Here is an 11,673-nt window from a genome sequence, read left to right as displayed (position 1 = left end):
CAAACGAAGTTTGCTTTTGGAAGCGTTGAGATGTCTTAGAAAGTTAAAGAAGTGATTTTTAAATTCTCAAATGCTGGATAATGCTAATAATATAGCCTGAACAGGATAAACTACCCCTATTTTGCAGAAAAAAGTGCAGGTGGTTAGCTGTGGACACGAACTCACATCTTCGTGATTACGCGTCACGATGCGTTCACCGATATATACTGTATTTTGAAATAATAGCATGAAATTCAATATCAAAAAAATTCCTCACGACAATATATATGTCTAAAATAGTTTTGTATAAAAAATATATATATAAATATATGAAACATTTTATACAAAGAGCACTCATTATAAATTCAGTGTATAATATTCTAACAGAATATATTTAATTAATGATATATAGATATGATACCGGTGTCAAGCAAATTGGCACCTGTGCTAGTGGCATGTAAACGCACCCTGGTGTCATGTAAAAACACCCATTACACTCTTGGAGTGGTTGGCGTTAGGCAGGGCATCCAGCCGTAGAAAACCATGCCAAATCAGGCTGGAGTCTGGTGCAGCCTTCCAGTGTGCTAGCCTAGTCAAACCATCCAACCCATGCCAGTATGGACAATGGATTTTAAATGATGATGATGATGATGACAACTTATATATATTGACTTTGATTTTTAGATGGATTATTTTTCTCTCTCTTCAGTGCATCTGGTTGTTCCTATTCCCATCTGAATATGAACAAAGAGACAACGTTACAGGACCGGTTAGGTTCAACTCGAGTTGAAGAAGGAACTAGCACCCCTATTGGACAGCGACCAGCCAGAGCTATAGAACCATCAACGGTGACTTTGGAAATGTCGTGAGTTGAACTTGTGTTTTTATTTTCTCCATTTGCCTTTGTTCTTTCCCTCACCTATGTTCCTTTGTCAGTCATCTCTTTTCCTTTCTTGTAAATTTAGTGTATAGTAATTGTGTATGGATATAATGAATGTGAGTGAGGACTGTTTGTAGGTTTATTAGAGAGGAGTAACCACTGTCAGTCAATGGTGGTTTGTTGTGAAATATGTGAGTCTTTGTTTTGGTTGTTTACCATCTTTTATGAATACAGTTTTGTTTAGTGGACTTGTATGTTTGTGTGTGTATGTGTGTATGTGTTGGGTTTTAGGTGGTTTATGAAATATAAGTGAACTATATTTTTTGAGAGAAATAGCTTTTAGAAGAGGAGCTGGAATTCTTTACAGTCACCAGCAATCATGAAATAAGAGAATTTCAGGTTGTGGAGATGTGAATTTGGGATAACAATTTGATGTGACAATTGAAGGCATCTAGACTTGGGGCAACCTACTGTGAGGTTGTGAATGATACCCAGCGTAGTGGATGACAACCAGAGTGGAAGCTGGTTAATTGAATGTGGTGATTTGATTGAAAACTATGCAGTCTATGGTGGTAAAAATATCTGATCATGTGTAATGGCCAGATTTAGAGTAAGTTTCGGTGATGGTAGTGGTATGAATGTAAGTTGGGAAAATAAGGGTATGTGAGACTAGTAATTGGTTAGTGGAGTAGAGCTAGGTCATGGAATTATTATGCTCATGTGGTGCAGGCATGACTGTATGATTCAAAAGTTTGTTTTCCAACCACATGCTTTTTGGGTTCAGTCCCACTGAATGGTACCTTGGACAAGTAGCGTCAACCGTATGATTGGCTTGGTTCGAACAAAGCCCTATGTATAAATTCAATAGACAGAAATTGAAAGAAGCCAGACGAATATATATATATATATATATATATATATATATATATATGCGCGCGCACACACACACACACACACACACACACACACACACTATCTCTGTCTGTTCCTTTCTCACATCACCAGTAGTAGAATACAAACATTTCTTAGAGTATATTTCTTTCTAGTGTCCCTTTTGTAGGTGTTCATGTACTGGAAATATTTCCTTAGTTCACTTTCAATGTAACTAATTTTAGATCACCTCGAAAACCTTGTGTTAACATGTATTTTCAGGAATATTAATTTCAATGATATTTTCTTTATCTAAACATGTTAATACAACAGAAACAATTGTCGGCTTTGTAAGGTGAATTCTATAATTAATGATGTAATTTTCTCTTTACGTATTTTTGTTATATATATATGTGTATATATATATACACACACAACACACACAAAATATATGCACAGCATGGTTATAGGCATGTTTGTGAAGTTAAGATTGCTTCTAACCATATGAAACACGGAAAAGTGGATGTTAAATGGTCTATATGTATATAAGTCCATGTAGGGTGGGTGTTCAATGATACCATGTTGTTTTTGGTAAGAAACTCATAAATGAGGAGAGCTCGGTGTTGGTGCATCATCATCATCATGTAGGATTATATACGAGTTCTCACTTTCTTGATTTTCCTGTTTTTTTTTCAACAATATGTATATTTTTATACTTGTTCGTGTATAACTATTTTATAAATACATTGATGCCATTAACAACTCTTGTCTACTTGTTAATTTATTGTACTATATGTCTATGTGTATGTGTGCTGTGTATATATATATATATATATATATATGTATATATGTATATACACACACACACACACATACATATATCTGTGTGTGTATGTGTGTGTGGTATATATCTGTGAGTGTGGTATGTATCTGTGTGTGTGTGTGTGTGTGTGTGTATAGCTTTTATGGTAAATTCACAAAATAGTGGCAGATAATTCTGTGTCAGCATAAAGATATATACAAGTAAAATTCAGATAACACTAGTAAAATTCGAAGCAAATAAGAAAGAAGTAAACAAGATACTATGGAGAATACAGGCGAGTGAAAATATGTGCTTGTAAAGCTAAGAAATATACAGCAAAAAACCCAACAATCAAAGAAGTGTCCACTGAAGCTTAATATAACAGTGGTGATGTTTCCAGTGATAATCTTTAACAAAGAGAATATAAATGAATACTAAAAGAATTGAAAAGAAAGAGAAATAATCTGTTCACATGGTAGGTCTGTGGTGGAATGAAAGTTTGGAAGTGGAATAGGACAACTGGAATTGGAAGCATGAAAATTTCTCTGGTGTTGGATGCACAATAACTCCAAGATTTTTCGGCATTCAATCTGATGTGGCATATAGTGTAAACATATACCGTGTCTGCTAATTTACAGGAATGTAAACAAACCAACACCAGTTGTCAATCAGTGGTGACACACACAGACACACACACACACACACACACATGTCTAGATATACATACATATACACACAGATGATGGACTTTTTTGAGTTTCCATCTCCCAGATTCTACCAAATCAACTCAAAGCTTTGGTTGGCCGAGGTAGAAGACACTTGCCCAAGATGCCGTGGAGTGGGACTGAACCTGGAATCATGTGGTTGGAAAGCAAATTTCCTAACCACAGTCATGCCTGCACCTATTTTGAATTAATCTTTTTTTATTCTTTAATCATTTTTTTATTATATAATTATTTATGTAACTCATTATCACCTGTTGTCATTAATGCCTGGGAACCTCATATGTTAATAGGGTATTCCATGTAGCTGAACACTGTGTGTGTGTGTGTGTGTGTATTTGGATTTACAAGTGTGAATGTGTTATGTTTTCCTGTGTTTCTGGAAGTGCTGATATTTTTATGTTTGTGTGATAGGTTTAGTTCTGAATATTTGTCTATATGTGTATGATATGTTTTACAGTGATTTTTTTTTTTTGCCCCCACTAATATTATGCTTTCTACCAGGAAGGCTTCAGTCAAGTCTCCCATTCTATTTTTACTTCTTTCTCTTCATATCAGTCTCTTCTATCTTCTCTCTGTCTATACGACTCTTCCATACGCTCTCTCATATCAGTCATCAGCCACTTGTCTGTCTTCCTCTTCTAGTGCATCTTCCTCCTCTCCTGCATCTTCCCCCTGTCTTGCATCTGCCTCCCATGTCTCATACATCCACTCCTACCTTGCCCTGTACCTTAACCTCCCCACGTCATGCACTCCCTCCTCCTCCTCCCAACTCTCATACTCAGCTTCAGTCTCTTTGTCTCTCCAATCTGTTGCTGTTCATTCTACATCTACTTCTCTGTCAGTATGGGTTGGACGGGTATGAAAATGCAAGCCTTTTGCATGGAATGTTGGAAAACTTTTTTTTTTTTTTACAGCTGGATGGTCTGCTCTACCTTAAGCTAATAACACCCAACCACACTATCAAACCAATAAACTAACCAACCAACTGGCTAGCCAATCAGCTATGAAGTGGTGATGGTGATGGCAATGATAGTTGTGGTGGTGGTCAGTACTTTTTCTTTTCAGCCAGGTAGCCACTAGAGATGAGTAAATACCATCATCTTATTGCCACCATCTTGACCATTATTGCTTTCATCCCTGTTAATGATACCACACTCATTAATATCGCAATTACCAGCATCGCCACCTTCATCACCATCATCATCAGTCTCGTACCGTAATAAACTGTTGAACCTTCCTCATCTCTGGTTTCTAACTGCTAGAATGGTGCTCTTTACTCCTTTCTCTTGATTTCCCATTGTTTGTGAAGAGTTATTGAAGTTTCTTACCTGTTCTTTATGTTAGTCTGTTCCTTAACCGTTTTGTTATCAACCTGGCTGAAACTGTCTCTGGCTCTGAGTACAAATGTCCTGTTTTCATAAGTTTTGAATTAAAATCTTCCACCAATCCTTAGTCACAATTCCTAACACTAGCTTAATGATAACTAAGTTATTTTACTAAATTCTTTGTTATATTTAAAATAATTGAACGAAACACAGAGCATCTAAAATTAAAAAAAACAACAAAATACGATAATGGAAGGGTTAAAGCTACAAGCTGGCAGAATTGTTAGCACACCGGTATTTCATCTGTCTTTATGTTCTGAACTCAAATCCTGCTGAGGTCAACTTTTGCCTTTTATCCTTTTAGGGTTAATAAAATAAGCACCAGTTGAGCACTGTAGTCAGTGTAATTGACTTACCCCTCCCCTGAAATTACTGGCCTTGTGCCAAAATTTGGAACCAATATCAGTCTGTTCCTCTTGGTTTTTTGTGTTTTTTTTCCTTCTGTTTTTTTCTCTTGTTACCTTCTGGTCAGCCTTGAAAGAGCAGATGTGTTCATAGGTGTTTCAGTTATGACCAACCATACCAATATTCTTGTATCTTATGGATTTCATTATTTAAGATAGTAGGGTGTAAGTTGAGGGAGATTTCACTGTTATTTCTAGCAATTTGAGTAACTGCACAGCAGTCACTCCTTCATTAACTCGGTTCCCTTTCTACCTTCTTCTCTTCTTCCTAGAACTGTTGTCTCTCCATTATTAGTTGATCTTGATTATGATTACAGTTGAATTTAACATGCTTTTGACAAGGATTTAAACGTGTGCTAATAATATAGGTAGGTAGCCAAGTGTAAATAGTAGAAAATCTTCAATGAATGTTCCAGTTCTTAACTTTGTAGATCTATTATGCTGCCCTCACTTCGTTTACAAACTGTCTTTTCTCCTGTTCTTCAGTGCTTGCTTGCTTGCTAGCATTATCTGTCTGTCTTTGTCTTTGGATAGAACTTGAATAAAGATGCATAGTCGAAAATAGATGTCACTGCAGCCATACTGGGGTACTACTTTGAAGGGTTTGGTCGAACAAATCAACCCCAGTACTTATTTTTTAAAGCCTGGTACTTACTCTGTCAGTCATTTTTGCTGAACTACTAAGTTTGGGGATGTAAGCAAACCAATATTGATTATCAGGTGGTAGTGGGGACAAACATAATGACACATAAACACACACAAATGGTCTTTGTTCATTTTCTGTCTACCAAATCCACTCCAGAAGTCTTCTTGTTCAACCCTGGGCTGATCAAAGCCTTGTGAGTGGATTTGGTAGACAGAAATGGAAAGAAGCACGCACACACACTCACGTGTGTGTGTGTGTGTGTGTGTATGTGTGTGTGTGTGTGTGTATGTGTGTGTGTGTGTGCACACTCTTACACACACACACACACATTTCAGGTTCAATAGTTATGGCCAGGATATTATTGAAGTTAGGGAGTTATGGGGTTATATGTTTTGAGTTTCAGTTTTCAGGTACTGGTTATGTAGTTGTGTGTGTGTGCTTGTATGTTGTGTGTGTGTGCTTGTATGTTGTGTGTGTTTGTCCCCCCCCCCACCTATCATTGCTTGACAACCATTGTTGGTGTGTTTACATCCCTATCAGTTAGTGGTTCAGCAAAGGAAAACAATAGGACGAGTACCAGGCTTTAAAAAAAAAATTAGTACCTGGGTCAATTCATTTGACTAAAAATTCTTCAAGGTGGTGCCTCAGCATGGCCACAGTCTAATAACTCAAACAAGTAAAAAAATGGAAGATAGTAGATATATGTTGTTTGAAGTGTTATAAAATTGGTCTTTATTAGATTCTCAAGATATCAAGGCATCTGTTCCTTTTGTTCAGAGAAATTTGACTGCTGCATAGAGGGTGTAAAAGCAATCACATTGAAACCCCACTTCACGTGTGTGTGTATGTGTGTGTGTGTGTGCGCGTGTGTGTGCGTGCATGTGTGTATGCCTGTTTGTATGTCTGTGCCTCTGTGTGTGTGTGTGTATGCCTGTTTGTATGTGTGTGCATGCATATGTGTGTATCCCTGTTTTTGTGTGTGTGTTTGTGTGTGCATGCATATGTGCGTATACCTGTTTGTGTGTGTGTGTGTGTGTGTGCATGCATGCATATGTGTGTAATCCCTTGTATGTATGTGTGTGTGTATATGTGCGTATACCTGTTTGTGTGTGTGCTTATATGAAAAGGAATGATATAAAAAATAAGATGTATGATAATGAAAGAGAGAGAGAGAGAGAGAGGCTGACTTATTAGAGAACAGATTGTACAACAACAACATAAAAAAAAACCATCAAAAGTCACCGTCCAGCTGCAGCATAAATAAATTTGGTCTGCTGGTGTTTCAGGAGGAAGTGCCCAACTCCTGGATGTGATGGGGTTGGTCATGTGACAGGTAAATACTCTGCCCACCACAAGCTGTCTGGCTGTCCCTTGGCTGAGAAGAACTTTCTGAAGATGGCAAGCAAAGTGAAAGAGGAACCGGATGCCAGCACAGATTCTTCAGATACCAAGTCATCGTTGCCTGCTGTTGTCTCTGGCCCTGGACGGAAGAAGTATGCACTTTGTATATATGTATATAAATATATGTATATATATATATCTTAGTTTCTGTTTAGTTTTTGATTTTTATTTAATTAATTGATTTTTTTTTTAATATCAACCTGCTTGTTTTCATGCTAAGTTATAGTGGTTGTGGCCTAGTTACATCTTTGTTATTTTAGCTGTAATGACCAGATAGTTTCTCGTTTATTTGGCTTAGCTGTCACGACTGGGTCATTTTTGAGCTATGCTCGTTTGGTCATTCATTAGACATAACTATGACCAGATAATCTTCAACGGGCATATGGCGTAGTGGTTAAGAGTGCGGGCTACTAACCCCAAGATTCCGAGTTCGATTTCAAGCAGTGACCTGAACACTAACAATAATAACATCGAAAAATACCTTAGGAATGAGAACCCAGGTTCGAAATTTGCCCAAGACACCTGAAGAAGGCTAGAGGGTATATCAGCCGAAACGTGTTAACAACAAAGATGACGACAACTATCTATCGAATGAGATAGCCTTATTTATTTAGCTTAGCTATCATGATAAAGTCCTTTTAAGCTGTGTTAGTTTGGTCATTAATTGTCATAGCGATAATGACCAGGTCATTTTCAGCTGTGATGGCCTGCTCATTTATTTAGCTGTTGAAATCCCCATCTGTTGAGATGGTAACTTTCAGCTATGGTTCATTAGCATTCTCGGCAAAATGCTTAGCAGCATTTCATATGTAATGACCAGGTCGTTTTCAGTTATGGTCAGCTAAGGTCACCTTAGTTATTTATCTGATATAACTGGTTGGCCACTGTCAATGTCCAGTAAATGATCTGTCCATTTACTTGATATTATTGCAATCACATCTATGGTCCTTTGTAGCTATGATGATAAATTCATCTTCCATATGCATCGACCTAGTCATTGACTCAGCATGGCTGTGGGTTCTTTTCAGTTGTAACTTGATCATTTGCATGTTATATTATATATAGCCTGTTCATTAAGTTGGTATAAAATCAGAAAATTATGTATGTAGCTACTTTTAGTTCTGACGACCTGGTCACTTATAATTATGTTGTAGTGGACATTTATGTTATAGCTAGAACCGGTTACTCTGAATATCTCAGCAGTTACATTTTCTGTAGTGATCAGCTGATTGTTAAACCAGTTTATGGTTGTGACTTGTGGTCAGTTACAGTCTCAGCTGTGGCACCTTGGCCATTTATTTGACTTAGCCGAACCTACCAGGTCATCTCCAGCTGGTTTATTCCCAGAACTCCTGCTGGTTAGCTTGGCTTCAAGAGTCTGTCTTGTGATTCTGACCTGTGATATTCTAATCACATACCCTAGTTCCGGACCTGTGATTTCTAACGGGAGAAGAAGCAGTGGCTCAACCTAGGGAGACTCCCTGAGCTTTGAGCTATGCCCTCTGTTGAGTATTATTACTCCAGAAATCCTTTGGAAGATCTCCGTTTTGCTGTGGTTAGAGTGTCAGGCTCACAATCATGAGGTAGTGAGTTCAATTACCAGACTGGGCTGTATGTTGTGTTCTTGAGTAGGACACTTTATTTCACGTTGCTTCAGTTCACTCAACAGCAGAAATGAGTTGCAATGCCATCGGTGCCAAGCTCTATCAGCTTTTGTCTTTCCCTTCGACAACGTTGGTGGTGTGGAGAGGGGAGGCTGGTATGCATGGGTAACTGCTGGTCTTCCATAAACAACCTTGCCCAGACTTGTACCTCAAAGGGTAACTTTCTAGATGCAATCATCACATTCGGTCATCCATGACCGAATGGGGTCTTTACCCTTTTTATTTGCAATTGTACTCTTTTGGTCATTACCTGAGATTTGAGACCATAGATGAGGATAAGCATGAAAACAGAATTGAAGATGGCAAATTTGGCTTTTTTTTATCAACCTCTCTTCTGCTGAGGACCAAATGCCACCAAGGGGTAGACTGAAAATGAGGTATTTGGATGATATCCATAGTCTTGGTTGGTCACACTTGGAAATCCAGTTAGAAAGTCTAATAATGGTTGCTTCTGATAGAACCCTGTTGAGGAGGTGCTTAAGGATTCTATCCATAACCTTCCGAGGAACCGTTGCATGAAGAAGACGGATGGATGGATGGCCAGATTTTCAGCTGTGTTGTCCTGGTTATTTACTTATCAAGATAAATGGTTGGTCAGTTTCACTTGCAATGATCCAATCATATATATGGCAGTGTGGTTAAGAAGCTTGTTTCCCAACTACATGTATGGCTCCAAGGACAATTGTCTGTCTTCTATAGCCACAGATCAACCAGTGCCTTGTGGGTGGATTTGGTAGGCGGAAACTGAAAGAAACCCATTATATATATATATATATATATATCCACATATGTATGTACATATGTCTCCCATCACTGCTTGACATCTGTGGAAGTTTGTGGAACATTAGTTCCACAAACTTAGTAGTTTTGCAAAAAAGACACTGATAGACTAAGCACTCGACTTAAAAATAAGTACTGGGGTTGATTTGTTCAACTAAACCCTTCAGGGCGGTACCCCAACAAGCCACAATCCAATGACTGAAACTAGTAAAAGATAAAAGATCTATCTATCTACCTGAGCTTTTGTCAGTTATAGCTGTAATGACATGGTTATGAGCATAGGTGGTTAACCTTGCTCTTGCTTATCGTAAAACACTTTTTTAAAAAGTATTGTTAGTCTTGCGGGGTGGTCATATTTTGCCATTTAAACACATGCACCATATGCTTCTCTTCAACTTTATTATTATTATTATTTTAGTGTTTTTTGTCTTTCTTTCATCACGTCTCCTGTGACTTATCAACGAGTCCCTATCCCACGTGTCTCCTCTTGTTCTTAGGAGACACATGGGATGGAGAGTCACTGTTGAAGCCACAGGATGTGTGACAAAAGAGCTTAAGCAAAGGCACTAAAATAATAATAAAAATAATGATAAAGCTGAAGAGAATACCAAACATATAGTGCAGGTGTTTAATTGGCTAAATATAACCATCCCCAAGTGTAGCAATATCTGATTAAACACACGATTTCACATCTGGAATCTTGAACAACAAATACATAAGTGTTAATTTTTTAAAGCTTATTTTTTTAAACCTAGAAATACAAATTTAAATTAAAAATATATTTATAGAATTTTATTAATATCCTATTAGTTTTAGAATATGTGTGGATGGTGTTTCTGTCTGCATGCATGTTTGCATGTTTTGTTTGTTTGTTTGTTTGTTTGTTTGTTTGTTCACATGATAACCATAATTAGATAACTTTCTTAATCTTAGAGATATTTCATAATAGTTTTTGTAGCAGTAATGGAGAACTTCCATTATCCAATGATGTTAACAATGATGATGATGAAGTGGCTAAGCTGCAATCAGATTAACTCTTTAGAGTTTAAACCGGCGGCCGTATCCCGGCCCAAATATTCTGCCTGTTTTACATTCAAACTGGCCATATCTAGCCTCTCACACCTAACCTACATTGACATTCTAAAAATAAACAACCACATCATTGAAACCTCAAAGCTATAAGATAATGCATGATTAATTCAAAACAATTTGAGTGAAAAAGTATTACATTTAACAGAGTAATCTGAACACTAAAGGGTTAAACCAGAATTGCTAGTTGTTGCATTTGTGGTTGTTGCTCCAGGTCAATGAGAAATCTTTGCTCAAATGCATTCCAGCCATGTTCATCCGATAATGCAGTTTTAGGCACAGTCTATCTTGTAGTACATAATCCAAAGTGTCCTTTTAAAAAAATGGTAGGGTGTGATTTGACTGCTATTTCTAGCAGATTAACTGACCACATAGTGAGCTCCCTCACTGACTCCACAGAATAGTTAGTGGCTTGGTTGTGGTTGTTTTTCTGTTGTTGTTTGGTTCCAAGTCAACCTTGACTGAGCAGACCTATCATGAGAGACATTCCAACTCTGACCATCTAGCCTTTTTCATATATTGAGGGAACCCGAGGCAGGCAATATTATCCTTAGTTGTTTTTTTTTTTTAAGATGATAGGGTGTCATATGAGGGAGATTTGGTTCTATTTCTAGCAAGTCAGGTTACATAGCATGTAGATTACATTGTATAATGTGTCTTTCATGTTTTTAAGACAGTCGGATATAATTTTGAGGGATATTTGGCTGTTATTTCTAACAGATTAAGCAACCATGTAGAGCAGTGGTACTAGACCATTTTTTCCCTAAGGATTCTTTTGATTATTACTTTGCTCTGGTGGACACCCCCCCTATTGCCATTTGATATCTAAAAACTAGTTTTATAGACACTTCTTTCAAAGCTCCTGTTTTGTTTATCACACATTCACCTGTGTCGTTTGAACTACAGGGTGTCCACAAAGTCTGGGTACATGGGGATTAACACATGCTTTAAGAAATTATTATTTCTTACATTTAATTGTTTATGTTATGATTTTATTTACTCCATGTACCCACATGGGGATTAACACATACTTTAAGAAATTATTATT

General features: G+C 37.3%; 1 protein-coding gene across 1 annotated transcript in view; it reads left to right on the top strand.

Annotated features, from left to right (window-relative positions):
• Positions 1–11,673, top strand: part of LOC106874968 (mucin-5AC) — a 66,836-nt gene that overhangs the window by 47,509 nt on the left and 7,654 nt on the right. The window contains exons 15-16 of the mRNA XM_052973018.1: positions 730–844; positions 6,978–7,184. Coding sequence (XP_052828978.1) covers positions 730–844; positions 6,978–7,184 — 322 coding nt within the window. The remainder of the gene's footprint in view (positions 1–729; positions 845–6,977; positions 7,185–11,673) is intronic.

This window comes from Octopus bimaculoides, chromosome 14, assembly GCF_001194135.2.
Source record: "Octopus bimaculoides isolate UCB-OBI-ISO-001 chromosome 14, ASM119413v2, whole genome shotgun sequence".
Classification (NCBI taxonomy): Eukaryota; Metazoa; Mollusca; class Cephalopoda; order Octopoda; family Octopodidae; genus Octopus; species Octopus bimaculoides.
This window is presented reverse-complemented; position numbering and strand designations above follow the sequence as displayed.